The sequence below is a fragment of the Netta rufina genome (genome assembly GCF_964035555.1).
Source record: "Netta rufina genome assembly, chromosome: 1".
NCBI lineage: Eukaryota > Metazoa > Chordata > Aves > Anseriformes > Anatidae > Netta > Netta rufina.
The window spans coordinates 29,199,429-29,224,995 of NC_140123.1; the positions used below are offsets into that span (position 1 = coordinate 29,199,429).

The window sequence follows — 25,567 nt, forward strand, 5'->3', positions numbered from 1 at the left end:
AAAAAAATACATAAACAAGATGAAACAGAGTACGGACATTTGTTTTCTAAGGAGTTTGCAACATTTGAAAATTACGTAAGTCATTGGTTAATCAAGTATATGGACTAGAAGAGAATTCTCTATTTCCCAACACTACTGATGACAGCTCAGATTCCTATTTGGTGGTACAGCAATAAGGTGAAAGACAACAGGATTAAGGACTGCTATTTAAGGTAGAAATGTTAAATCCAGACCACAAAACGAAGCGTCAAAAGAAGAGCTACGTTCTAAAGTTATTCAAAATAGGATTTCATCAAAAAAACAAGTATGAGTTTCTATATCTAGCTTCTGAAATAGCTTTTTAAAATTTCCCTCTTCTAAAAGTGCTCCCCATACATACAGTTTTGTGTAGATCTGTGTATCACAACACTGTGTGACAACAGCAACCACAGTCAGAAAATAAATTGAAGGCTCTGGCCTTCAGTTCTCAGGTTGGGAAGGCTTGGTCAGTCCTGGACCAAGGGGTCAGTGGGAGGAATCACCACAGCCCATAGTCCTTTCCTGTGTCTTTTCTCCTCTACTTTCAAAAAGGAAGGAAGAGAAATTAGAGCCAAAGGCCATTTTTATTGTGGTGCATAAACCCCAATCTACTTCCTTCCACTTCTTCCCGAAGGATGTAATTCTGTCTGCTCTATAAAATGTATAATTCTGGAATATGAAGAAGGGTAGATGGACTTTGCCCAGTTAAAAATTGAGAAATGCCTTAATCACCAGGAAAAACAGGCTTTAGCTAGCAATGGATCTACTTCAGATGACTTGTTTGCAAAGAGTCTAATTCTGACATATTTGAAGAGTTGAGTTTCTGTAGTTAAAAATAACTTTGCAAAGCAGTTGCATTTTTTTCTACAATTTACGGAGAGATTACAATATCCATCTTCTGAGAGGGAACCTGAAGAACCCAATGGAACCCGATGTAAACAGTAAGGGCAACTCTGTAGGATGCAGGTTTGACTCTGGTTTACCTGACACCAAGTGTCCTGTTGCACAAAGAGGAGCCATCAACATGCCCAAGTCCAGGAGAGGAATACAAATCTTACTGACAGAGGAGCACAGACTCAGGAACCCACTTGCAACAGACCTCAGAGAGGAACTGGCCTACCTCAACGCTTGCAGCTCTGGGCAACATGCACCTTCTCATCTCATTAAGAGAAGCACACAGATCTTTAGTCACCTTCCTAAAATAAGGAAGAGATCATCTTCCAGACACGCTTATTACTCCCTGTTGGCTGTATTAGCAAAAAAGAATGACTAACGCTGACTTTGAGTCTGATTTTCCCGTGTCATCCAAATCTCCCAGATGTCAGCTTCTGGAAGAGATTCATTCCACAAGGGGAACCCCTGCCCCAAGTACCTTGGGAGGAATCTAACCATATCAGAGACCAAAACTGATTCAGGACTCACAGCATGCAAATTAAATCAGACATTTAGAGAGTAAGAGGAGGACTATTCAAAGAAGTTTTATGAGGTTATTTCATTCCATGAATTTTCATGCTGAACACAAATAAGAAGACTTGGACTACATAGCCTCCACCCTTGTTCCTACTTTTTTTTTGCAGTAAATACTAAAATAAATATATTTGGATGCAAATTTAAATCGTGTACTAAATCAAATGCTACTTTTTGCTTGCTACCCAAGAGCAGCACAGTATTCATACATAACTAAACCCAAAAGAGTTTTGAATCCTTTCACTTGCTCCTGAGAATGACAGCCTCTTCTTGGAAATATAAAGCAAAATTTTAGCACATTTGCAATCAAAGCTGAAGCTTAAATACACAAGAGAAAAATCTGTTCTCAAAGGCAACAAGAAGTCTACACTTAACTGAGACAAAACTTCACTCTTCCTGACCAGAAGAATATGAACAACTCAGACACAGCAAGGATATAGTAACCTTGAGGCACCGAAACTTACATCCTCACAGCCTTTTTTTTTTTTTTTTTTTTTAAATAATAACCAACAACTTTTACAGAAAATTCTATTTTGTGTATGGAATGCCCCATACAAGTTTGATTACGTATTTTCCAGTGATATTTGCTACACAAAAGTACGAATCAACACTGGAAAAAAAATGAAGTCTGATAATCAGCTTCCATATGCTGGAGCTGCAGCATTATATGCAGAAGAGTTCCAATGATTCCAGTGAACATAATTCTGTTGCATTTCAATGCTGTGAAGTCACTGAAGGATGGAAGAATAATTGTTAACTAAAACAAGCTTTAATGAACTCCCCCTCTAAGTTAGACTTATCTGCCAACTCAATGGAGACAAAGAGGATGTAAAAAAAAAAAAAAAAGATGACAGAAGCAGCCATGCATGTTCTCTGTGAAATCAAAACAAAGATAAAGGAAAGGAAAACAGAACAATATGGAAAGCTGCGAAAACAGTTATAACATTGTATGTTGTTAAACAACTTTTAACACAGATTTTTTCTTATAGAGGAAAAAGATCATGGAACATATGCAGTTCTAGGCTTGATTTTCAGCAGCAAGGCAAAAACAAAGCAAGCTGGAACTTGATAATGTACCATATGCTTTTCAGAAACAGAAGCGTCAGACCTAAAACTGAAGAAAAGCATTTAGTAACCTAGTTCAGATCTTCGTTATATTTCTTCTGTAACTCCACATACGCAAACAAGTAATTAATAAGCCAAAAAAGAGGATTCTTTTTTGAATTACTTGTTCTTATAGCTATTACTCTGCTGAAGACCGTGTTAAAAGGTTAATGTAACTTCAAGATCAAAAGTCTTAACACTTGAAGAAATTCATTTTAGAAGTAACTTGTAGATTTAATGCTAAATACCTATTTCAGTTCAAAGAATTTGCACTTCAACTCGCATGCTGTGTATATACGCACACAACATATATATCACACATAAACACAGTGGGATTTTTCGAAATCCTACTAGGCATCTAAACACCTGAATAAAGTTTGGAAGGTAAGTGACCAGTTTCACAGGCTGGAAGTACTACTTTATGACTATGTCTTGCTGAGAAATAAAGCTGACTGAAGGTGAAGCACTTTGTGTCCCATTCCCCAAAGAAAAGGCAACAGCACCCTGCGTAGCCCATTACCTGTTAACTATCTGTGGTTTTGGTAATAAAGGACATCAAATCTATATAGGGATGTCTCACTGCAACTATTAGCTTTAGTGGGAAGATGCAAAGAGGGCCCAGAACTCCAGGGTTGCTGCAAACTTGTGTCAGCAATTTACTGCTTTGCCTTGGAAGTGCACTGGGTGCAGTAGAAACTTTCCAGAACAATTTTACTTCAATCTCATATTAAGAAAACAACAGCTGTTAAAGAAAGTTTGAACTCTTTTCTCCCTGTTATCCTCTGTAATTAATTTACCTCCCCCAACGAACCAGGACTGCCTGTATCTTTCCTGTCCAACCTCAATACACAGTAAACCTCAATGCAGTAGTTACCTTAACATGAAAAATCCCTAAGCACTTCTGTCCTCATACTGTGCTTTCTCAGCATCACTTGGATTTTCTCAACTCCTTATGGGTCTTCCCCATACTTCATCCCCATCCTTACTCATCACCAAGATTTAAGGAGTGCATTACATGTTAAACACAGCAGTGAGAAGGTGCAAAAATCAGCGTGTAATAGAGAGGAAGGAGCTAATGGGCTCAGTCTCCACTCTTCCCTTTTCCCAGTTTTGTCCTGTGAAACTAGTAGCAGCTTCTGTGGGACACAAAAAGAGGTGGTCTCCCACCGCAGCACAGCGTAGCATGTGAATGCCAAAACAGAAGCTGTAATACCCAACTTAAACTCCCCACGTTTTCTGCCTGTACATGCACATTACTCCAACCTTGTGAATTGTTTCGTTTTAAAATGTGGTGGAAAGTTACAGCTTCAACCTGATCAAACACTTTCTACTATTTGAAGCATATGACCTTTCAGCTTAACATGTTCAAATATTTGTGCTGCTATTTCAAAGTTCTGCTAGCAGTTTAAACTTAAGTATTTGAAATAGATCTTGAAGATATGAACTGTTCTAGAAAAGTACCTAACAGCCTGTGCCTTTTTGGTAACTCAGTTACAGTTACTGCTGCATCCAGTCGCATGACATTCAACACCATTCAGTGCTGGGTCCTGCACTTGGGTCATAACAACCCCACACGATGGTAAAGGCCTGGGGAAGGGTAGCTGGAAAGCCGTCCAGCAAAAAAGGACTTGGGGGTGTTGGTTGACAGCTGGCTGAACATGAGCCAGCAGTGTGCTCAGGTGGCCAAGAGGGCCAATGGCACCCTGGCCTGCATCAGCAGTGTGGCCTGCAGGACCAGGGAAGTGACTGTCCCCTTGTACAGAGCACTGGTGGGACAGCACTTGAGTACTCTGGTCAGTTTTGGGTCCCTCACAAGAACAGTATCGAGCTGCTGGAATGTGTTCACAGAATAGCTGGTGAAGGGACTAGAAAACAAGAGTTACAAGAAGTGGCTGAGGGAAGTGTGGCAGTTTAGTCTGGAGAAGAGGAGGCTGAGGGGAAAACCCATCGCTCCCTACAACTACCTGAGGGAAGATTGTTGGTCTCTTTTCTTAGGTGACACATGATAGGATGCGAGGAATCGGCCTCAGCTTGTGCACAGGGAGGTTTAGATTGGATATTAGGAAGAATTTCTTCATGAAGGGAGAGGTCAAGCATTGGAAAAGGCTGCCTTGCGAAGCAGTAGAGTCTCCATCCCTGGAGTTGTTTAGGAGATGTGAGGACATGGTACTAAAGGATGCTCTTTCATGACAGCACTCAGTAGATCAGGCTGATGGTTGGACTTGGTTGTCTTGAAGGTCTTTTCCAACTTCAAGATTCTACAGTTCAACTGTGTTTTAAGTTGCATATACTGCATAATTAATTACTGTAAGATTTAACTTTATGTATGATGCAAGGACAGTGGGGGGTTCACTGTTTCACAGCTGAACAAGAAGTTTTAAGTTCTAAGATACAGCCAATGTTTAATATAGAAAATACCAACATATAAACAAAATTATTTCAATTAAGATTTCTCTACTAGACTTTCAGTACTTTTTCAGCCAGAAGTGACTACTACTAATTAGGAACACTGCAGGCAACTACATCCCATGGAAACTGAAAAACATACATTTATATACAGAAGGTAAAGCTCTGAATTTTAATTGTGGGAGCACAATTAAGTTCCACCAGCAGTGTAGTCATGTTGTAGGTTACGCAATCCGACATCACAATGTTGTTACAAAAGGAACTGGAGATGCAGTTTTTGTAGTTTAAGCAAGTAACACCTACTGAGTATTTGTATTATAGCTAAGGAAGTAAAAAAGACATTTTCAAAAAGATGAGCAACTCCATTGTGAAGACTAAAGCCTTCAAACTTCTTGTAACCTCCATGTAGAAAGAACAACAAAAAAAGAAAAATATCTAGGTTGAAATACTTTTCAAAACTCAGAATTGTACTGTTTTGTACTTCAATACATACTTCATATGAAACTGTATACATACTGCTTTCACTAGAGTATAATAAAGTTATTTGTTATGCATGTATTATAAGATGCTTGTAATTACATAATGGTCTGGCTGCCACTCCTCTGAAATAAGTCTTAATTGGGCAACCTTGACAGAGGAAGCAGTACCTTTAATTCTGGACTGCCTGTGTTTTAGATACAGAAACCATTTTCTACTTAGTGATGACTTTTACATCACCAGATGTAAAAAGGGTTTCCAGTAAAGTTTCCTGCCACTGAATAAATGCATCTGCAAATTCTTCATGAGTCATGTATCAGATGCAAAGGAAGGCCAGAAAACGAGTCATAACTTTCACTAGTCATTGTGGAACAAAGACAGTAGGCAACATTGTGGTATAACTGTTGGTTATGAAAAGAAAAAAATGACTTTATTGATCATAGGAATTCTGCCCAATACCTTCTGAAAATCTTTTAAAAAACAAGAAAACCCAAAGCACTAGCACTATCAGTTCCACAAACAGTATTCTTAATGAACAACTTTTTTTAAAACAAAAACCACCTACAGCATGTATGTTTTTCCTGTAAGATTAACAGAATCCCCCCAACTTCATTCTTTGAAGAAATTTTTTGCTTGTTTTCCACTTTTAATCTTGCTTAGTAGGAGAAAAAGAAGCAGCATTTTAATGAAAAAGTATCCCCAAAAGAACATTGAGGCACATATGACTCGAAATTCTACCCCATTACAGAGGAAGTCTGACAGCACAGCTTGCTAGCCTTATTTTTGGAGAAGGCAGAACAATCACCTCAGTCACTATTATCTTTGAAAGGTCATGGTGATTAGGGGAGGTTCCAAAGGACTGGAAGAAACAAATGTCACTGCAATCCTAAAAAAAAAAAAAAAAAAAAAAAAAAAAAAGGGCAAGGAGGAGGATCCGGGGAGCTACAGGGGCTGGTCAACATCACTTTAATCCCTGGAGAGATGAGGGAGCAAGTCTTCCTAGGAGCCATTTCTAAACACATCATGGATTAAAAAAGGTGATTGGGGGTAGTCAGCATTGACTCACAAAGGGGAAGTCAAGCTTGACAAATCTGTATAGTCTTCTACAATGAAATTACTAGCTTGGTAGATGAATGGAAAGCAGTAGATACTGTTTATCATGATTTCAGCATGGTTTTTGACACTGTCTCGTGTAACTTCCTCATACAGAAGCTGATGAATTACAGATTAAACAGGCAGTGAGGTGGATTGAGAACAGGCTGCACTGCCAGCCTCAAAGGGTTGTAGAACAGCAGTGCAAAGTCCAGCAGCAGGCCTTTTGTTAGTTGTCTACCTCAGCAGCTGGTACCAAGGCAGATACTGCTTCCTATCTTCACTGAAGACTAAAGTACACCATAGCAAGTTTCCTAGCAGTACAAAGTCAGGAGGAATGGTTGGTGCACCAGATGGCTGTACTGACATCCAGAGAGACCTTGACAAGCAGAAGAAATGGACCAGCAGGCATCCTAAAGTTCAACAGTGGGAAATGCAAAGTCCTGCCCCTGGAGAAGAACAATCCCATGCAACAGTACACACCATCAGCTTACTGACTGGAAAGTAGCTTTGCAGAAAAGGACTTGAGGTTCCCAATGGACAGGTTGAATGCGAGCCAGCAATGCACCCTCATGGCAAATGATGCCAACAGTTTGCTGAGCTGCACAAGGTAGAACACCGCCAACGGGTCAAGGAAGGTGATCCTTACCCAGTCAGACGTGGTGAAACATCTGTAGTACTAGACCCAGTCCTAGGCTCCCCAGTACGAGTGAGACGAATGTACTGGAGAGTCCAGCAAAGGCTACAAAGATGATGAAAGGACTGAAGCATCTGACGTGTGAGAACAGGCTGAGAGAGATAGGACTGTTCAGCCAGGAGAAGAGGAGGCTCAGGGGAGGATCCTGTTATCAATATGTATGAATACCTGAGAGGGGTAATAAACAAAACATTCTTCTCAAGAGTGAAATCTAACTTCTAAATCTATCCTCTTTTAGTTTCAGTAGATAGATTTAGACTAGACATTAGGAGGAAATTTTTCACTGTAAGAGTGGTGAGGCACTGGCGCAGGTTGCCCAGAGAAGTTGTGGATTCCCCATGCCTGGAAGTGTTCAACACCAGGCTGGATGGGGTCTTGGCCAACCTGATCTAGTGGGTGGCATCCCTGCCTATAGCAAGGGGGTTGGAGTTAGTTGATCTTCAATGTCCCTTCCAACCCAAGCCATTCTATGATTCTATGATATGTACCTGAGAGGGGGGTTTCCTTGCAGCCTCAAGTAATCTGCTATACATTTATGAGAAGTTTTAAACAACTGTATAAAGACTATTTACATACGGATAAAGAAAATAAACGGTTAGTTGAATGCTTAACTTTATTTAGACATGCTTTACTCTCTTGTTTGCAAGGCTTTAAAATTGAACTTTTCAAGGCAGATCGTGCAAGAAAACACTAACAGTTCTTTCCTTGCATTACTGCTTCTAAAATCCAGTATTTGAAAGCTGAATTGGGAGAGAAAGCAAGACTGAGTATTGTCTCTTCCCTTTGTTCTGGAGTTTTTTGTTTGTGCATTTATTAAAAGGGACTTATTAGTTTTCTATCTATTTAAGCTTCTACAATACAAAGATCTCACCACAGACCAAACCCAGTTTTGGGAACTGCTGCAATCCCTGCTCCAGTCTCATATTAGATCTGTTCTGTATATTTACCCTACAAAACAATTCCCCTTGTAATTTCTTCTTCTGCATAAGGATCAAACACAGGAACAGCAGACCAAGAGCATTCCCTGTATCATCAAATCCAGTCTCCTGCTATAACAGGCAGTGATTTCAATCTGTTCAGATACTCCAAGACACTTAAGGTTTGTTTGTTTGCTTTATCCCTTTTCTCCCCTTAGAAGCTGTTCCAGAATTATGCTTCTCTTGGGCCTAAAATGTTCTCAAGTTAAAGATATAGAAAATATATGTTTTTTTCCAACACTTTTTTTTATCTCCCTCTGGAGCTGACACTTCTCAAGTATTCCAAAACCACATTTGTTAATTTTTTCCTTAGCCATCAGCTTGACTGCTTCTGCCTATCAATGTATAAGAAGTGTCCAGGCAGACACAAACAAACAAAAGCAAGTCCCAGCATTCAAAACACTCGGTTGTAAGGACGAAAGTCAGTCTAGAGGCCAAAGTTGTTAGCATATGTGTCTGAGCTAATAAGCTCTGTCATAAGGGGGGGCTTATTAAGCTCAACAATGTCACGTGACAATGTAAATATATAGCTTCTAAATTAAGACTCAGGCATTGCTGGACAGCTTGGCAGCTGTCTAGTCCCATCTTTCTATGAAAATGTTCTTTCAGAAGACAGGTTTTCTGCTTCATGCTCCTACCAAAACTCTTCCCTGCACTAGCTCTATCTTCACCTCAACCTCTAGAATACATGCATGACCAGAGTTGCACAAAAATAGGAGGCTATCTTTTACAGTGACAATGACGCTGCTGGAAGAAGGAAAAAAATATACTGAAGTTTCCTTACCTGTTGTGCTCCATCCCCACTAACAATTGGGGAAGTTAGAAGAGGGATTTCACTACTTATAATCGAAGTGGTATCCAGTAACGGTGGGTGTTCTGCCATCATTGATGGTACACAAAATCACAAGATCACCTGCAAAGAAAAAGTTATTCAAATGGTTATACTATATACATATTTCTGAATAGTTATCCTTCAAAAATAGTCTTTTTTTTTTTTTTTTTTTTTAAATTTAAGGTACACACACCTTTAAAAAATATGTTTCCACAATATTCCAGCAATTACACAAACTGGAAGATGTTTCATGAACTAGAATAAACCGTGCTTACAGAGGGTAGGTTTAGACCCCCTCTAGTGGCTGGACCTTAGAAGAGCCATCACAGCCTTTTCAGTCAAGAAACTTTTTTAAATTTAAGATTATAAAGGAAGATTTTTGTCCAAGTTTGACCGTCACTGGTTACAAAATGACTGTTGGAAAGATATGAAAACAAAGCAGTTGCCTTGGAAATTAGATATATAGTGTTCTTGTTTATGTGAAAATGGTATAAACAGATCTAAGAACAGGGACAGCAGCACTATTTTTTAAATCACCAACCTACTTTTTCTAGTATTACATCAAACAAGATGCTTCTTTAAGGGACAACTGGTATGTCCAAGTGAGAAAAATTAATTAAAAAGTTTCCTGCACAATCTTACCATCTGTACTTAAAAAAAAAAAAAAAAAAAAAAAAAAAAAAACCACCTGGAATTAAAGCAATGTTGTTTTGATAAACAGTGGGCAACCTTTTAATAGCTTTACCGGTAATTAAAACTTGCAAGAAAAAACAAACGCAAACAAGAGGTCCATGAAAGCAGTGATCCACTTCAACTCTGATGAATGTCAAGTAACAGAGAAACAGCTGAATTTTGCTTTCTGTTAGTATCCGTGACATGAACCAGCCATAATATATATTATGTGTCGGTGTAGTACGAAGAATTAAGACCCGAAAAGCTAAAAGTTACATATTTTTTTTTCATGCAGAAGTATGTACGATGAAACTAATAAACTGCTTCTGAAATTCTATTTAATTTTAAAGTTAATTTAAAAAAAAAATCAGATTTACACTGATTTAGTGTACTGGTCTTAACTCTGCCCCAACCAGATGCAGTACACCTAGCTATTGAAAGGGAAAAAAAATAATTAGATCAACAAGAATTAAGAAACTGATATTTCTCAGCAAAACAAAGACAGATGGAAAGAATTCACTAGAGGTGAATGATACATTCAGAATTCCCATGTTAATTACATTTTGCATCTGAAAACAGTGTTTAACATCAAATATATACATAATGATTAAGCTGAGAAAAAGCTTGCACTATTTCTGGAGTAGAACTGCCTCCCTTAGCAAGTACCTTCAGTTCTCTGGTGAAAAGAGGTAGGTACAATCTTGAAGTTAAACAGTCTGAGAGTCAGTAATGCTGCTGGCTTTCAGAGTTCTGCCTTGAGATTATCTGCCTAATGAAACTCTCCACAAACACTTCTAAGTCTCTAACACAAATATACCATCTGTTCATAAACACAGATGCTTGCTAGTTACAGTATGTAACTTACTTTAAACGAAGAGATACCCGATAAAATTCAAGGGATAATACCAGCATAATGACTCCAGCACTAAGTTCTTTGATTGAAGAGCTGCTGCTACAGCTTACTACGCAGAAGGCATCTCTAAAACTGTCTCTACCCCAGCCTTTTTACTGCTTTTACATGTTTGCTCCTCTAAGGCAGATGATGTTATACACTTGCCATGGGCTGAAATCTGTGATACTGCACTGTCAGTACAAGAATACCGATGCAAATCAGAGTTTGTGTTTTCTGGAAAATGCATTAACAAAGCACGATAAACTTCTCATACAGCTATGCACACACACTGCGAATAAGCTGTCCCCATGCTGAAGGTTGTCCTGCTATAAAGTTATGAATTTGGAAAGAAAGCATTCTGAAATTGTTTTTTATATATACATATAAAATTTACTTTCCAGGTCTAGTCTGCAAAGATTAAAGTTACCAAAAAAAACAACCCTATAGGTTAAAAGACTTCGAAACTGTGATTACTTAAGAATTCATCACCATTTATATCAAGTCATTTATAGCTGCTCAGCCAGACTAATTAGTCTCCCAAGCAATGAGGACAGTTTTATATTCCTACTTTGCTTTAAAGGCTTTCCCACTCATCAAAAAATCCTCCAGGCTACAGTCAGTCCCCACCACTTCTGCAGGTGGCAGAAGGCTGATGGAAGTTATTTGGATCATCTTTCAAGCTGGCAAGTTTGACGGTGCGCTTCCCAGGATATTATCCAATGACCATTTAATGTAAAGTGAACACAGCCTGGAAGCAGGGTTAGAATCAAGGCATCCCTTCTCCTACGATTATAGCTATAAACAGGCTTGCTCTTGTGCCATCTCTTAATCTTACAGGAGTGCAAAATACATGGAAATACCTATCCATAGTGTCACAGACAAAAGTAATTAAAACACTCCAAACTAAGAGAACATGCTTCTAGACTTACCCAAGCTTGAATTTCCCTGAGTCTAAATTGAATTAAGTTCATTTTTTCCAAACTACTTTGCAAATGCCTCTTAGATAAGAGAGCACTGGCCTCCTTCATCACACACACAATGATTTTTTGACTGATTTCACAACTTATACACTCAGTGCAAGCACCATTTATTGAGCAAAAAATCAAAACATATCTATCAAATTGGACATCAGTAAGAATTAACCCAGACCAACTCAGATATGACAGCTAATGACCACTTCTGGACATATGTTAAGATTTGGTCTCAGATTCATTGATTCACGTCCTCACGGGTGCTCAACAATTTGATTCACACAAAACAAGTTCCTACAGGCACTGAGTGCTTGGGATGGTAGCACACAGACTTCAGTGCTTTACCTGGGACATGGGTAAGTTCCATGTCTGGATCCAAGCGTTGGATTTATTCTGGAGATGAAGCACTGCTGCTCATTGATAAGCCCTGACAGGAGGTACCAGGTAATGTTATTCCTGACACCCTCTACAACTATAATAAAAGTACTACCTGTCAGGCTGTGCAATCCATCTTGAAAAAGAAGTAAATCAATGCTTTCTTGACAATACAATATTAGTTTTTCTCTGCAATGCCTCTGAACTAGCCTTGAAGACTGCAGAAAAAACCAACACCAATGTGGGCCCATGCTACATGTACCATTAAAAGTCTTCTCTCCATCAGCGGTCAAGAGGCAGCAATCTGTACAAGTCAGTGTGCACAACCTTGTCAGTCAGTCAGATGTGGTGTGCACACCACTTGCAGGTGTTTTTTCTTTTGCTATGAGGACAAATGAGAACAGACAGGAATTTGAAAAAGAAGTGTTGTGTAGCAGAGGAAGGAGATGTCATAAAAGAAACCACAGGTTAGTATCAAAATAAGCAGAAATGCTCAACAAACATATCTCAGATATAAAGGCAATCGTATCACCTTTGATGTAAGGGTATCAAATCAGAGCTTTTAAATCAACCAAACCAACTAGCTGGCATTCACAACCTCTGGAAGAGGAAAAATATCTAACTAGATCTTTGAAACAGACTTCCAGATAACGCTAGTCTTGGGAAAGTCTCAGAGGTCTGGAAGAAAACCAGGAGCCTTACATTAAATACTCTACTGAGGGAGGGCAAATGGGACAATATATTCACGTTAGGCAATAGTGATCCAAGACCAAACAAGTTCACAGTCAAGACTGGATATTATTTGTAAAGAATTAAAAGACAAGTATGATTGATGAAATAAATCTTATCCAATTAACTTGATGAGAATCTTCTGGTGAAGTGTGGCTGACAAAGGGACTGATAAGAGCACTGCTATAACAATCAGACCTTTTCTGGCATTTATGCGTTTTTCTTGAACAAAATCACTACATGGATTAAAACTGGAATGAGAGCCCTCGAATATTATTGGTAAATGCAGAATTATAGAGTGGGTGAGTTTCAGATAGGAAGGGAAGGTATTTGTTCTTGGCTTGTCATTGTAGAATGTGTCTTCAACTCAGCTCTCAGGAAAAAAAAAGTCAGAAGGAAGTCTGGAAATGACAAACCATAACACTGATAAGAGACTAAGTCATTTTACTACACTAAAATGGCATGAATACGCGAAAAAGCTAGACAAAACAAAAGGTTTTAATACATAAAGGTAAAGCCATTCTTTCTAAAAAAAAAAAAAAAAAAAAAAAGTAACTCAATCCTGTGAAGGGTTGATTCTAAAAAGGACAGGATAATTAAAAGTAGGCAGCTAGAAAAACAAAAGCTCCCCAAAAGGCTATTAACATGAGTTATATCAACAGGTTAACCTCATTTAGCAATGAGGTCTTGAGGAAGACACACGAAAAGCAGCCTGCATTCAGACAAGGTAAGGCTGCATCCTACAGTCTGCAGAGCCACTACAAACAGCTCACTGGTCTTGTCAAGCTTTCCTGCACCACTAATGGATAGTAGGGAAGGGGTAAAATCATGAAATAAGGTAAGTCTAAGGACATAAGGCAAACTGACTGCACCATACTTGAGGAAATATTAAAAAGGGACCCGACCAGGAAGGTGACACCTTAGATGAACAGGTAATACTGATGCTATGCACAGAAAAAGCTGAGGCAATTTTCTGTCAGTAGTGCATTAAAGGCACAGCTATTTAGAAACCCATACTGACTCATGCACAGCAACAACTGCTGCATGAATAGCTATCTCCCTTTTTGTCTTGGTACTGAATATACTGAATTAGTGGTAGGCATTCAAAGGGTAACACAGGATTGCTAATTCAGCTGACACTCTTCTTGCAGAATCTGTGCTGAGGCTGTTGTAGGATTCAAGGAAGGTGCAAGGCCTGAGTTCTCAACCACGTTGGGCACGTTTATTTTCCCTATCTCACAAATTTGACAACTGTGAAGGAGATTTTTCTGAAGGCTACCAGAGCTGAAACAACGGAAGGCATCTATACTGACTCTTGTAGAGACTCTGGGGTGATACCTGAGGAACCATTATGGAACTGATTGCACTAACAAGCCAAAATAACATTAAGGCTCAAAGACTTCAGTTCCACTCAATAGTTCAGTAGGCAAAGTATGCCTTCCTGAACTGTAATCGCAATTTAACTCAGTCCTTAAATACCTTCAGATTTGGTCCATTAATGTTTCTGTGGCATTACTTTTATGTTCTGAAGATGTACACATCTCTGCTTATTTCTCACTCATTCATTAAGGGTTAAGGAATATTGCACGGCTGAGATCACCAGGCAGCGCATTTCCTCTGCTCTTGAAAAAGATCAGCATTTCCATCTCCAAGAGTCTAGCAGCTGATCTTAACAACAGCCTCTGAAAGCACATCAGCATTCAATCAGCTGGATCACCAAGGTAAAAGAACATGAGTCAGCAGCACGCATCCTCACGGCACGCTGGGCTGCGATAGCAGGAGCACGGCTGGTGGGCTGAGCGAGGTGGCGGTTCCCAACCACTCAGCACTTACAAGGTGGCAGCTGGAACACCATGTCCAGTTGTGCTTTTCCCAATTAACTCCTCAAGAGAAAAAGCAAATGACAGACCACGAGAAGCTACAAGAACTGGAGAAGAAGACAAGGGGTCACCTACCTGTTGGATTCCACTACCTGAGGGGTGGTTACTCAAAGCCCAAATCAAACTCTTCCTGAAGGTGCATGACAGAAGTTAAAGAAGTGATGAAGAACTGCAGCACTTGGAAATTGTATCTGGCCGTAAGGTAAAAAGGCACAGTCACGGGGAGACCTGTGCAGTGCTGGCACAGATTGCCCTTAGATGGGGCAAAATATTAATCCTGTAGACCAGCTGACTCAGAAATGGGGTGCACAAGAAGAAAGTAGATTTTTACCATTAATAAAAAGATGTTTAAATAGTTTTTCATCTTTATTTCATTCTAGTTGTTTTATAATGTACATATTAGTACAGCAGTACATGTATATCACTTATGAATAGCTGTAACATCCATTCAGGGTGCATGTTCCAAAAAACTTGATGGGTGCACAATCAAGAAGCAACCACTGCTGCAGCAAATCAAAACCAGACCACACAAGGTCCTGATCAGGAGCTGAAGCACACAATCTCTGAAGGCCCTTTCTAGAGTCCTATTTTTCTACAAATATCAACGTATTAGTCAATCAAAATATGGCACGAAATGCAAAAGTTACATGGTTTTCGGTAGATCAGAACCCAGAGAGCCACTCTCCAGTGGTTTCTCTGCTGCCTACTGATAGGGAAATTTGCATTCCTGCAATTTTCCTCAGTTTTTGTGATTACAGAGTGCTTCTTCCCTACCTACCTGCTTGCTACCACAACAATCACAGCAACTTTATGCCCTTTGACATCCTAATTCTGTCAAATTTAGTGACCAACGGATACAGTTATTATTGCAGAGGACTGCACACGAGGGCCACGATCCTATAGAGCGTGAGGACAGAAGGTAAGCAGGGAAAAGACTGAAGTGCCTAACACAAAAAGGCAGAGCAGAAGGAACAGGCTCAACGAAATCAACACTAAATGTTTCCAAATCAGATGTTGATTTTAAATGAGAAGCGACAAAACCAGGGCCAATTCCAAGACTTTGTTGTCGGAACAGTTTCATACGTGCTTCGGCCTGCTTCACGTTACAGCTGCCAATTCGAGGTTGCCATGAGGTGTGTTTTCCCAGTGGGCTTCGGCAGAGCAGGTGTGCATTCCTTCCTCACCTGGGTTCTTCTGCAGCTACGCTCCCCCAGCAGCCACAGGCACGGAGAACTTCCAGTAAGGAGGAAAAGCCGCTCTGCACAGGGGAGACAACGCTTGCTAGGCTTTGTCAGAGACCAAAGACTGAACTTCCAGAACCATAAAGGCCACAAAAACTTCCCCCAGCCCAGTGAAAGAAGCGCAGCGATCTTGCCTTCTCCAACATGAAGACAGCAGGGCACTTTAGAAATAAGTATCTTGGAAAAAAGCTGAAGTAATAAAGCTGATATTTAGGTTAGAGCCTCACATCCGAGTGACTGCTCAAGATGCAAGCTACTGTTTAAACTCTTCCAGTGCTTTATGCATTTCTAAGTACTCACCATACCCATTCTTTAGTGCCTACTGGGAGATAGGTTCATTCTTTATCATTTCCTACAGTCATTAAAAGATTTCACCTGCCTGCCAATTTGAAACCTGTAAGAATTGCTGTCCTCCCCATCTTTCCAACCAGCCAACCACTTCAGAAGTCGTCAGACAGGGTTAACAAATACAAGAGCCTAAGATGTACAAACATGCTAAAATGGGGGAAATTCTGAAAACAAAGTACACCAATACATCCCTGGGGTGAAGAGGAAAGAACAAAGTGTATGTGACAGATGTTAGTCATGTCACTGAATGCACGGCTGGAAAAAGCTCAGATACGGGGATGTTGCTGGTATAGAAACGTATTAGAATAAAATTACCCAGTGATCCATAAAGTTGCACCTGAGCTATTAAAGTTATGAAACAAACTGAATAGTTTGTTTCTGAGAATCAGAAGCTAGCAGAATCGCTTTAATTTCTTCTGTCCGGTAGATCTGCAATATTTTCTAGTCACATGTCTCCAGACATGGCAATTGTGGTATACCAGGGTATACCTTTTTTTTTTTTTTTTTCCAGTTTTGAATTGATAATTTAATTAATACTCAATTTATTTAAAAATATGTGCTTTGCTTTTCATTTTTTCCTGTTTTAGGAAAGCAATTTCTGAAAAACTTGATAAAACATTTTGTAGCAGAACAGAGAGAGTTGCATTTTTTGGTTAAATTATAGTGAAATTGTCAGAAGAAAACCATTTTGTGAAACACGTCTACCTTCTTTGAAGAGATGTGAAACTTGAATGGCTATTCCCTTCAGTGTTTAAAATAACACAGCTGCAAACAGGCAGATACATCACAATTATAAAAGGTGTAGTTTTGTAAAGTCAATCAACAATGTCAAACTGACAATCACTGGAAACTGCAAATCTGAACAGCTGAAAATGAAAATACACTGCCAAGTGTTTTAATAAGCAATGGAATACCCCAAAGGAAAAAGAAATCTATGGGAATACTCCACCCATAGCTTACAAGTGGTGTCACATACAATCACTAAAGGCAATTCCCAAAGAAATCCCAGAAATCAAATACATATCTCCGCTCATACTGTTGTTGCTGGAAGGCAAACACAAAGTTGTACAATGAACACAATACAATTACGGGGAAAATACTGATTTATAAGCAAATGCCAGTTGTACTTGAATAGCCAAAACAGCCACTGGCTCCAACTCCCTCCCAACAGTTACTGCCTGTTCTCATCAAAGCAGGAAGGGCAAAGCCACGCAGAACAGGTATAAACCTCAGTGCTGCAGGAGTTAAACATATTATCATAAATCAACACCTACTTCAGGTTACCTTCATGCTCCAGGTTGTGAACTGCAATGATTTAGGAGCAGCTTCAGGTGCAGTTCATGCATTCATGTCATGTGTTCCATAACCTATATGAGAACGCACGGTAGATACTTGGAAACACTCCAGCTGTTCAAGTTTAATGCATTTCTATTTATGAGCTAGCAGCTTTTGAACCTGAGCCAAACAGGCTCAGCTCTTATTAGCAGCTAATGTAGAAAACTAAACTTTTGAAGGTGAGGACTACCTAGGGAAGAGCTAGACACTGATAAATCAGTCACCTGGAAAGGGACAAGATGTTCGTGAACACTTACCACTTCTCACTTAGTCTGGCACTTGGATTATGAAATGCTTGATTGGATGTATCAAAAGCAATGCAACGGAGACTACCCAAAAGCACCACATTCTGGGTTCAAATGTTACAATTATTACATTCTTATTAAACCATCCACAGCCGGTATCTGGACGAACTACACATGACACGAAGTTACTGCAGAAGGAGAATTCAGTACTTTCCAACAATTTGTCCCTCCTTTCTCAAAAGAAAAAGAAGCTGAAACTGGTTGTGTAACTTCTGGGAAGGGATAAGCACAGCTGTATCACAAATCAGGAAATTAATCTGTTCCTTATACTCAGAGCTAATTTGATAGCACGCATTTTAAATCAACGAGTGAATTGTCAGCACCAGAGTGCAGACTTGGCTTTACCGGATTCCCTGTTGCACCTCGCTTGTGAGCTGGAGCATGGCCTCCTCTGTCTTGCAGGATCAGCTGCCTCTCAGATATTCTTGGGAAGGATTCTCAAAAAGGAACGAGGCTGTAAGCTGTGCAGAAAATATACTACACAGTTCAAAGAAATCGAATGCAGTTCAACTTTACTTATGGTACGCCGGTCTAAACTACGTGGCTGTTTTTTTTTTTTAGCTTTACACTACTCTTCTCAAAAACTTCTTTGAACTCTCCTAGTTTTACTTCTAAAGCAGCTAAATTAGGTTCTCCTACGATTCTGCCAGGACTGGATTTCCTTCGGTTTATTTTCTGAAGATCAGATGGGTTCAAAAACATCTCGGCCTTTCCCAGTTAAACAGAAACGAAGGCAAAAGTAATGGTTAAGTACATGCTTATTTTTTGAGAAAACAAGCGTGCTCCATGCCAAGAACCAAGCTACTTCCTCATTTGTTATCGACTCCCTTTTTCTGGTAGCTATGAGCAGCGAGGCCAAGTTTTCAAATAAGTTTTCATATAGTTCCTTTAAGGCAAACTAAAATCACGCGTTTCCTTTCGCTAAGGCGAGGTGAGTGGTCAGTGAGATGAATTGATTGCAGAGACAGCTGCCAGTCTTGGAGCTGCAACGAGGGCACAACTCAAGAACAACAAGCAGCAGTTTTTAAAGAACTCTTACGAAACAGCTTTTTCCTGCTTGTTCTGAAAAAATGAAAACTATGCTATCCAAACACAAGATGACATGGGATCAGAGGCCACAGCTTTAATAATTTAAAATAAGCGTGCACTGATTTTTTTTTTTTTGGAAAACCTGCAGGTCTCTGCTTCCGTAAGGAACAGGATAATAACACAGGGCACAACAAGCCAAGTCAGGCACGTGGAAACTACTTCTTAAAAGTAAGAATACATCAAAAAAGGGTGTTGAGCCTTAACAAGTGCATCTGAAAGATGTTCTTTTATGAGGACTGACCCCTCTAAGTTGGTTCTGCTCAATAACACCAGCAGCTCCCACTTGCACCGCTACAAGCAACTGGCCAAGAGTACAGTGAATCAAAGCTATCCTCCGGTTTGTTACTCTTCAAGAAGTGGCTCTGTTTTAAGGTAGGTCAGTTGCCTGATCCATTTCACTACAAATAGATGCAAATGCATGCCGAGCACAGGAATAAGCAGGCAGAGAGGAACTGCTTGTTGCAGCATCAATATATAGCACTTGTGAAGCTACTGGCAACGATATGAGAAAGTCCATGGGCAGCCACCCTGGCAGGTGCTTCACTTCCCCAGGATTAAACTCAGCCACAACAGTGCTGAGACAGCTACTTGCATGCCACAAAACTAAAGCAGGGTGCTCCAAGCTCAATACACCTCAAGCTGAATGCGACTCTTGACAATTAAATGTGCAATTCATGAAAAGTTCTCCAATAGAGAACTGTGTGCAACTACTGAAGATGAAGACCACCAAAAGAAGAGCTTGTTTCTCAGATGATGCCAGCACTCCCTGCTCCCAAGCTCCACCTCACCCTCCGAGGAAAGTTTAGCCCCCCAAAACCCCATGGGCCCAACCAGTTTGATTGCCCAACCATTCAGAGGACAAAGCAGTTCTTGGCTTCCTACTGTCCATGTGGAGTTGCAACACTGAATGGCTGACAATCCATTAACAAAAACAAACCCACAAAACTAGACATTATTCCAGCCGCATCTAGGACTAAGTGCTGTCAGCTGTCACTACTCACTTCTGCAGCTTCTTTCAGTCCTCACTCCTCAGGACTTTGTTTCAATGTCTTCGCACCAGACTAAGTGGGTGAAGAGAGAGTGCTCTGAAAGCATGGTCTTCTCTGTTTACTTTTCAACAGATTCTATAGGATTGGGTAACTCTTGCAGCTTGTATTTACTCCTAGTGCAGGAAGTCCCCTAAACAGATACACTAAAATATCAATGAATCGTTACCAGCCCATCCCTCTCCCATTGCCAAGACCTTGCAAGTCACCTGGTTTTGTTTTGGGTTGCCTTATGCTGGTACAGACGTTCAATTTCTGCTTACAGTTTAGTTTTCAGCTACAGGCAAACTTTTTTTGCACGTGCATTACAACTTGATTCACTGCCACCACCTACAAGGTGCCCGCAGCTCCAAAACAAGGCTTATCTCCCTGATGTTTCTGTGGCTTGTGTCTCAGTTTCCTTCAGTCAGGTCACCTAGTGGATGCAGTTTCTCCAGTTAAAGGAACAACAAACACTGAACAACAAAACCTTACAGTCTGCAAGTTGGAGAACAGGGATTTATTTTGTAATCCGTAGAGTAAGATACAGTATTGAGTATACTACATCAGCTAGAGGAAAACAGGAGCTTGGCAGTAGCTCACGCTTGTAGGATCTTATATTAAGTACAGCTTGGGCTTTAATTACCACAGAAACTGGATTTGCACTTTGGGGGAAACTCGATAGCATTTACACAGAAGTATTTACATACATAAATCATACCTTTTACATCTACTGTAAAGTAAAGCAAACAAAAATAAGTTCTGGATCCGTGAAGTTCATTTTCATCTGGAGTTATTCAGGATCAAACAGCATTAAGAATTGAGCTTCATGGTTCTAAATGCAACCAATGGATAAAAATCAAAGCGCATTCAAAAAGAACTGTCACGCAGAAGGTAAAGTTAGCATTCCTGTGCCACACACTCCTTTTCCCCCCTGTAACTGAAGCAAGTTACCATCCACAGCATAAATCTTTCTGGACCTTGTCACTTGCCCTGCAGACAGCATTTCCCAGGCTTTGATACGTAGTTATTTGCAATCATGGAGTGTATCGGTTCAGTTTTGTGATTTTTCACAGCTGTGAAACAGTTGTTGTTTTTTTTTTGACACTACATTACAGAAGCCCATATGCTGCCAGGAAGTAGAAGGACTTGTTTTAGTGTTTTTGGAAAGCAGAAGAGATCTATCATATCTTAGAAAGTGCCTGTCTTCTCTCTTACTAATGGCCTGTAAGAATGATGTTTACTGGTTAAACTGGGATTGAAAACTTGAAGATGTTTTGACAGTTCTTTATGCCCAAAGTAATCAAGTTAAATAATTTTTCCATTACCTATAAATGATGGTTTTCAACTCTTTAATTTTGTCTTAAGTGCTTCAAAACAGTTCTGGAAGGAAAGTTGAGCAGGGGCAGGGTAAAAATATCAACATACCCTGCACTCCTGTTTAACTACTGCCCCAGCTCCTGCTGGGACTGTGTTTGGCACACAAGATACCAAACTGAAAGCCAAAGTACCAGTGTTAACTTTGGTGATGTTCTGACTGTGGAGTAGAACAATTTTAGGGCCCAAGCATCCCAAAAAAGCCAACGTTTCTTGGGGACCACAAACAAAGAGGGTGAAGTTTGTCCAGTCTGACTCCATTTGAGAGGCACTGTGAAGACACTGCCAAGGAATGTGCCATTAAAATTTTAGTAGAGGGTTTGGAAAGCACATGGATATTCCATTCCTGAAGTTCTGTAACAGTAAACAGAAAAACATTCTATACCAATTTATCCATGAGAAGTAATAACACAATCCTTTACTCAGTCATCCAGCATGAAAACACTAGCTACAAATAATATTTCACTATTGACAAAACGTCATAGCAAATTCTATTTCCATTTACATTTTGTTAAAGCCATCTATGACAGCTTATCAAAAAAGTCTTCAGCTTTTCGCTGGTTACAGGCTCAAGAGTACACGAAGGAAGCACAGCTGGAACAGGACCAGATCTTGGGGGCGTGGGTCAGACTTGAAAAATATTTGTCCAACCTGAAACTAAACGTAGATTGACTGGAACAATTAAAGATGACAACCTGCCAGAAACATGCGGTGCTATTAGGTGTTACAGGCACTTTCTAAGCATCCTTCTACCCCGTCAGCCTTACAAAATGCGGCCCCCCAGGATGACAATCCAAAATACCACCGAACATAAACAAAACCATGAAACTTTAAGGGTAGACCAGAAAAATGTTAGTAGTGTTTCTGTACTAACATCCAGTGAACACGGGCATTAAGGAAGCTGAAAGTTTACTGTATGATGGCAAAATACAAGCAAAAATGCTCGTCTCTGTAGCTCAGGAAACATTGGCCCCACAAGCAAAATAAACATTGTTTGTGTTTACTGTACAGAAAAAGCAGCAGTGTACGCATTCCAAACTATTATCTCTTCCCTGAGATACAAGCACTATCTTTTAGTTAAGCTAAAGAGTTGACACAGTCCAAGTCAAATCTATTTTTGCTAGATATGGTCTTACAGGAAAAGCAAAGGCTCAGTTCAACTCCTGCACCATAAACTGCACATGAGTTGAATCTTGCTACAAATTGCCTGGGAATTTCCCCAGGTCAATAGTCTTAAAGAAGTGGATGATAAAATATAGAGGTGTTATTGACAGATATAACTGAGAAAATCCAATTTGTATTTTAGATCATGGAAATACACCAATGAAACATGACACGTTACCTGTAGACATTTCAGCAGAGATTGAACTGGAAATCTCAGAACGATTAGAGGCTGGAGGTCAATAAAAGGTACAGAGATGCTGGAGGGGAGATGAGAATCCCTCAGGTTCCACAAGGCACCACCGCCAAACATCACTGGCTGCCTAGGAAGCAGGCCTGCAGCATCACAAAAACTGTCCTCTCCAGCACCTGTCTGCTGGGGAATGAGCAGGCTGCATCTTTGCCAGTTCCACCCACCCACATTGGGATGGGGAATGGGGTTAGATTATAGGATCTGCCACTTTGACAGAGGTATCAACGGACAAGCAGAACACCAGCACCTCGTACCTCCAAGCGCTCAATATTTCTCCAGACCAAGACATTTACAATAGCATGCACTATTTCAGAAGTGACCTGCCAGCAAGTTAAATGAGCTAGTTGCCTAAGAGCATTTAGATGGTATAACCATTTAGGAAAAAGTATCGACTGAGCTGAAAAATTGTACCTCTCCTGAAGTCAGGCCTGAAGGGTTTTGCTTCCCAATAAGTGCTAACACAGAAAACTGCAGAAGCACGTTTGGTGAAGTAGTTAAAGTTGCAATAACAATTAGGAAGGATCTCCATTAGGTATCCTGAGCCAGAACAATCATCATCATAACACTGAGTTAGCTGATGTAGGTCCAAATTCAAGCTAAATTAAATGGCCACAAGGCAAAGAATAACAAACAGAAGCACCAAGATCCACAGAACTCACAGCCCAAAGCAAATGAGTTATTAGTCTGAATCATAACTCAAGTTTCTGCAGCTCCATTACATTATTACCTATAAAAATAAAAAGCCTTTGAGTTAAGTCCACAAAGCAGTGGAAACTCCAAGTCTGAAAATGGTAGAAACACCACTAAGATTGAAATCTGGTAACTTCAGCACTGTACAAAGTGACCAGAGCTTCAAGCAACTCTTACACCTAGAGTTTGTCATACAGCAAAAAAGCCTCAGGTCTCCACCTGCTTTGAAAATCCTGAGGCACTCAGCCGATTTGGGTTAACACGATCACCTAGAGGAGTCAGTGCAGGAGTCTGCTCGAAGCAGGACGCTCTCATCCTGACCAAGTGACCCGAGCAACTCACTGCTGAGCACTGGCCTTTCTGAGGACAAAACTCTCTCAACTGAGGCTTCATCACCCAAAATCGGTGCCTGATGGTCCCCATGTAACCGATTCTTTCCAAACTCAATTCCAACACTTAGTAGGAATGCCAGCTATGAAGAACCCTCCCCAATGTGCAACCTCGAGTACCATACACACTCAGCTACCTCCAGCGTGCCCAGCCTTCTGCCCACCTGAAAGCTCACTACTTCTCCATTCCTCACGTGGTCCAACTTCACGACTGCTTAAGCCTAGCTCCTTAGGAAGAAAGGTGGAAAAACACATTTAATTGATTACAGCGTGTCAGTTCTGAGGGCTGTGGTCCATGCTACTTCACGACAGGGCACATAGATGTGTCTGGATCCACATCATGGCCACGGCGACGTTTCTGTGTAATAGCCAAGGCTGCACGAAGCCAAAGTTGCCCATTGCCATAACAACACAACAGCTTCTTCCCGGCTGAGAGCTCAGAAGCTCGAGGCTGGGAGCAACGCTACCAAATCCTCGACGGCGAGAAATCCCCGAGGCTGGGTGGCGATTTATGAGCTATATGGCCAGGTGCGCGTTTGGTTAATTAGAGGTAAATTGTCAAAGCGAAGATGGTTTTGCAGGAATGAGGCGGCGACGCGAGATGCTCGGGAGCAACACCTGCCGTGCCGGGCAGCGAACAAACCGCCTCACGAAGATGTTTTGAGGAGGTTAAGGCAATTTCCGAGCCCCCCCCCCCCCCCCGTGTTGTTTTTCCCTATTTCTCCGCGCAGCCCGAAACCCGCCGCAAAGTTTCGATTTTGCTTTCGCCGCCCGGCTGCCGGCGAGACAACGCCAACTTTCCGTGGGGTTTCACCACCACCCTCGGGGGAAGGAAGGAGCTCGGGGGTGTGCGGGGACCCACCCCGGGGAGCACCCCACACATTTTGGGGCAAAAAAACCCGCAACTCCCGGCACCCCCCCCCCTCCCCACAGCACCGCGCTGCCGGCAGCCGCCGCCTCCCTCCGGGCGATGGAAAAAGGGGGTGGTGGGAGGGGAGGCGAGCGGAAAGTTTGTCCCCCGAGGGGTCGTCGGCACTCACCGCCATGGCCCCGCCGGCTGCCCCGGCTAACGGCTCGCTGTCGGAGGGCAGCTCCCGATGGCGCAGCTCGGGCAGGGGCGGCGCCGCTCAGCCCGTGGAAGCTTCCCCCACCCCTCCGCCCGCCCACTCCGGGGTACCTGCGGCTCAGCCCGAGCACCCGCCGGGGCACCCGCACCTGTCAGCGCCTCCCGCCGCGGCCGTGGCTGCGGTTGTGGCCGCCGGGGGTGGTGCCGGTGCCGCCGCCGCCGCCGCCGCTTCCCCGCGGGCTCCGCGCTCGCCGCCGCCTCGCCCGGCGGAGCGCGGCCGCCATCTTGGTGGAGGGCGGGGAGGGGCCGCGAGGGGGCACTTGGCTGCGGAGCGCACTGCGCCTGCGCGGGGAGGCGGGGGGGGGGGGAGGGAGGGACCGCTGGGGTGGGGATGAGGGAGGGGCGGGGCCGTGAGGGGCGGGGCTTGAATCGCGATGGGGGCGGGGCCTCGTCATGGGGTGGGGCTGGGGGCTGGCCCTGAGGTGGGCTCCACACAGAGCCAGGAAACCTTCAGGGTTGGGGAAGAGCTTCAAGATCACCTGGTCCAACCATCCCCTACCACCACCACCACCCACTGAACCGTGTCCCCAAGCACCACGTCCAACCTTTCCTCGAACACCACCAGGGACGGTGACTCCACCACCTCCCTGGGCAACCCGTCCCAGTGCCTGACTGCTCTTTCTGAGCAGAAATGGCTCC

At 41.8% G+C, this 25,567-nt stretch overlaps 1 protein-coding gene across 3 annotated transcripts in view; it reads right to left on the reverse strand.

The window, feature by feature from the left end:
• The window catches only part of FNDC3A (fibronectin type III domain containing 3A), a 115,348-nt gene extending 90,190 nt beyond the window's left edge, over window positions 1–25,158 (reverse strand). Inside the window, exons 1-2 of one of the 3 annotated variants that reach the window (XM_084297986.1) lie at window positions 25,018–25,158; window positions 9,023–9,151 (exon numbers count right to left, since the gene is read on the reverse strand). In XM_084297986.1, the coding sequence (XP_084154112.1) occupies window positions 9,023–9,124 (102 nt within the window). In that variant the 5' untranslated portion in view covers window positions 9,125–9,151; window positions 25,018–25,158. Of the gene's footprint in view, window positions 1–9,022; window positions 9,152–24,842; window positions 24,877–24,979 lie in introns of those variants that run through there. The other 2 variants (XM_084297985.1, XM_084297987.1) reach the window with 2 other exon arrangements.
• Between the last annotated feature and the right edge of the window lie 409 nt (window positions 25,159–25,567).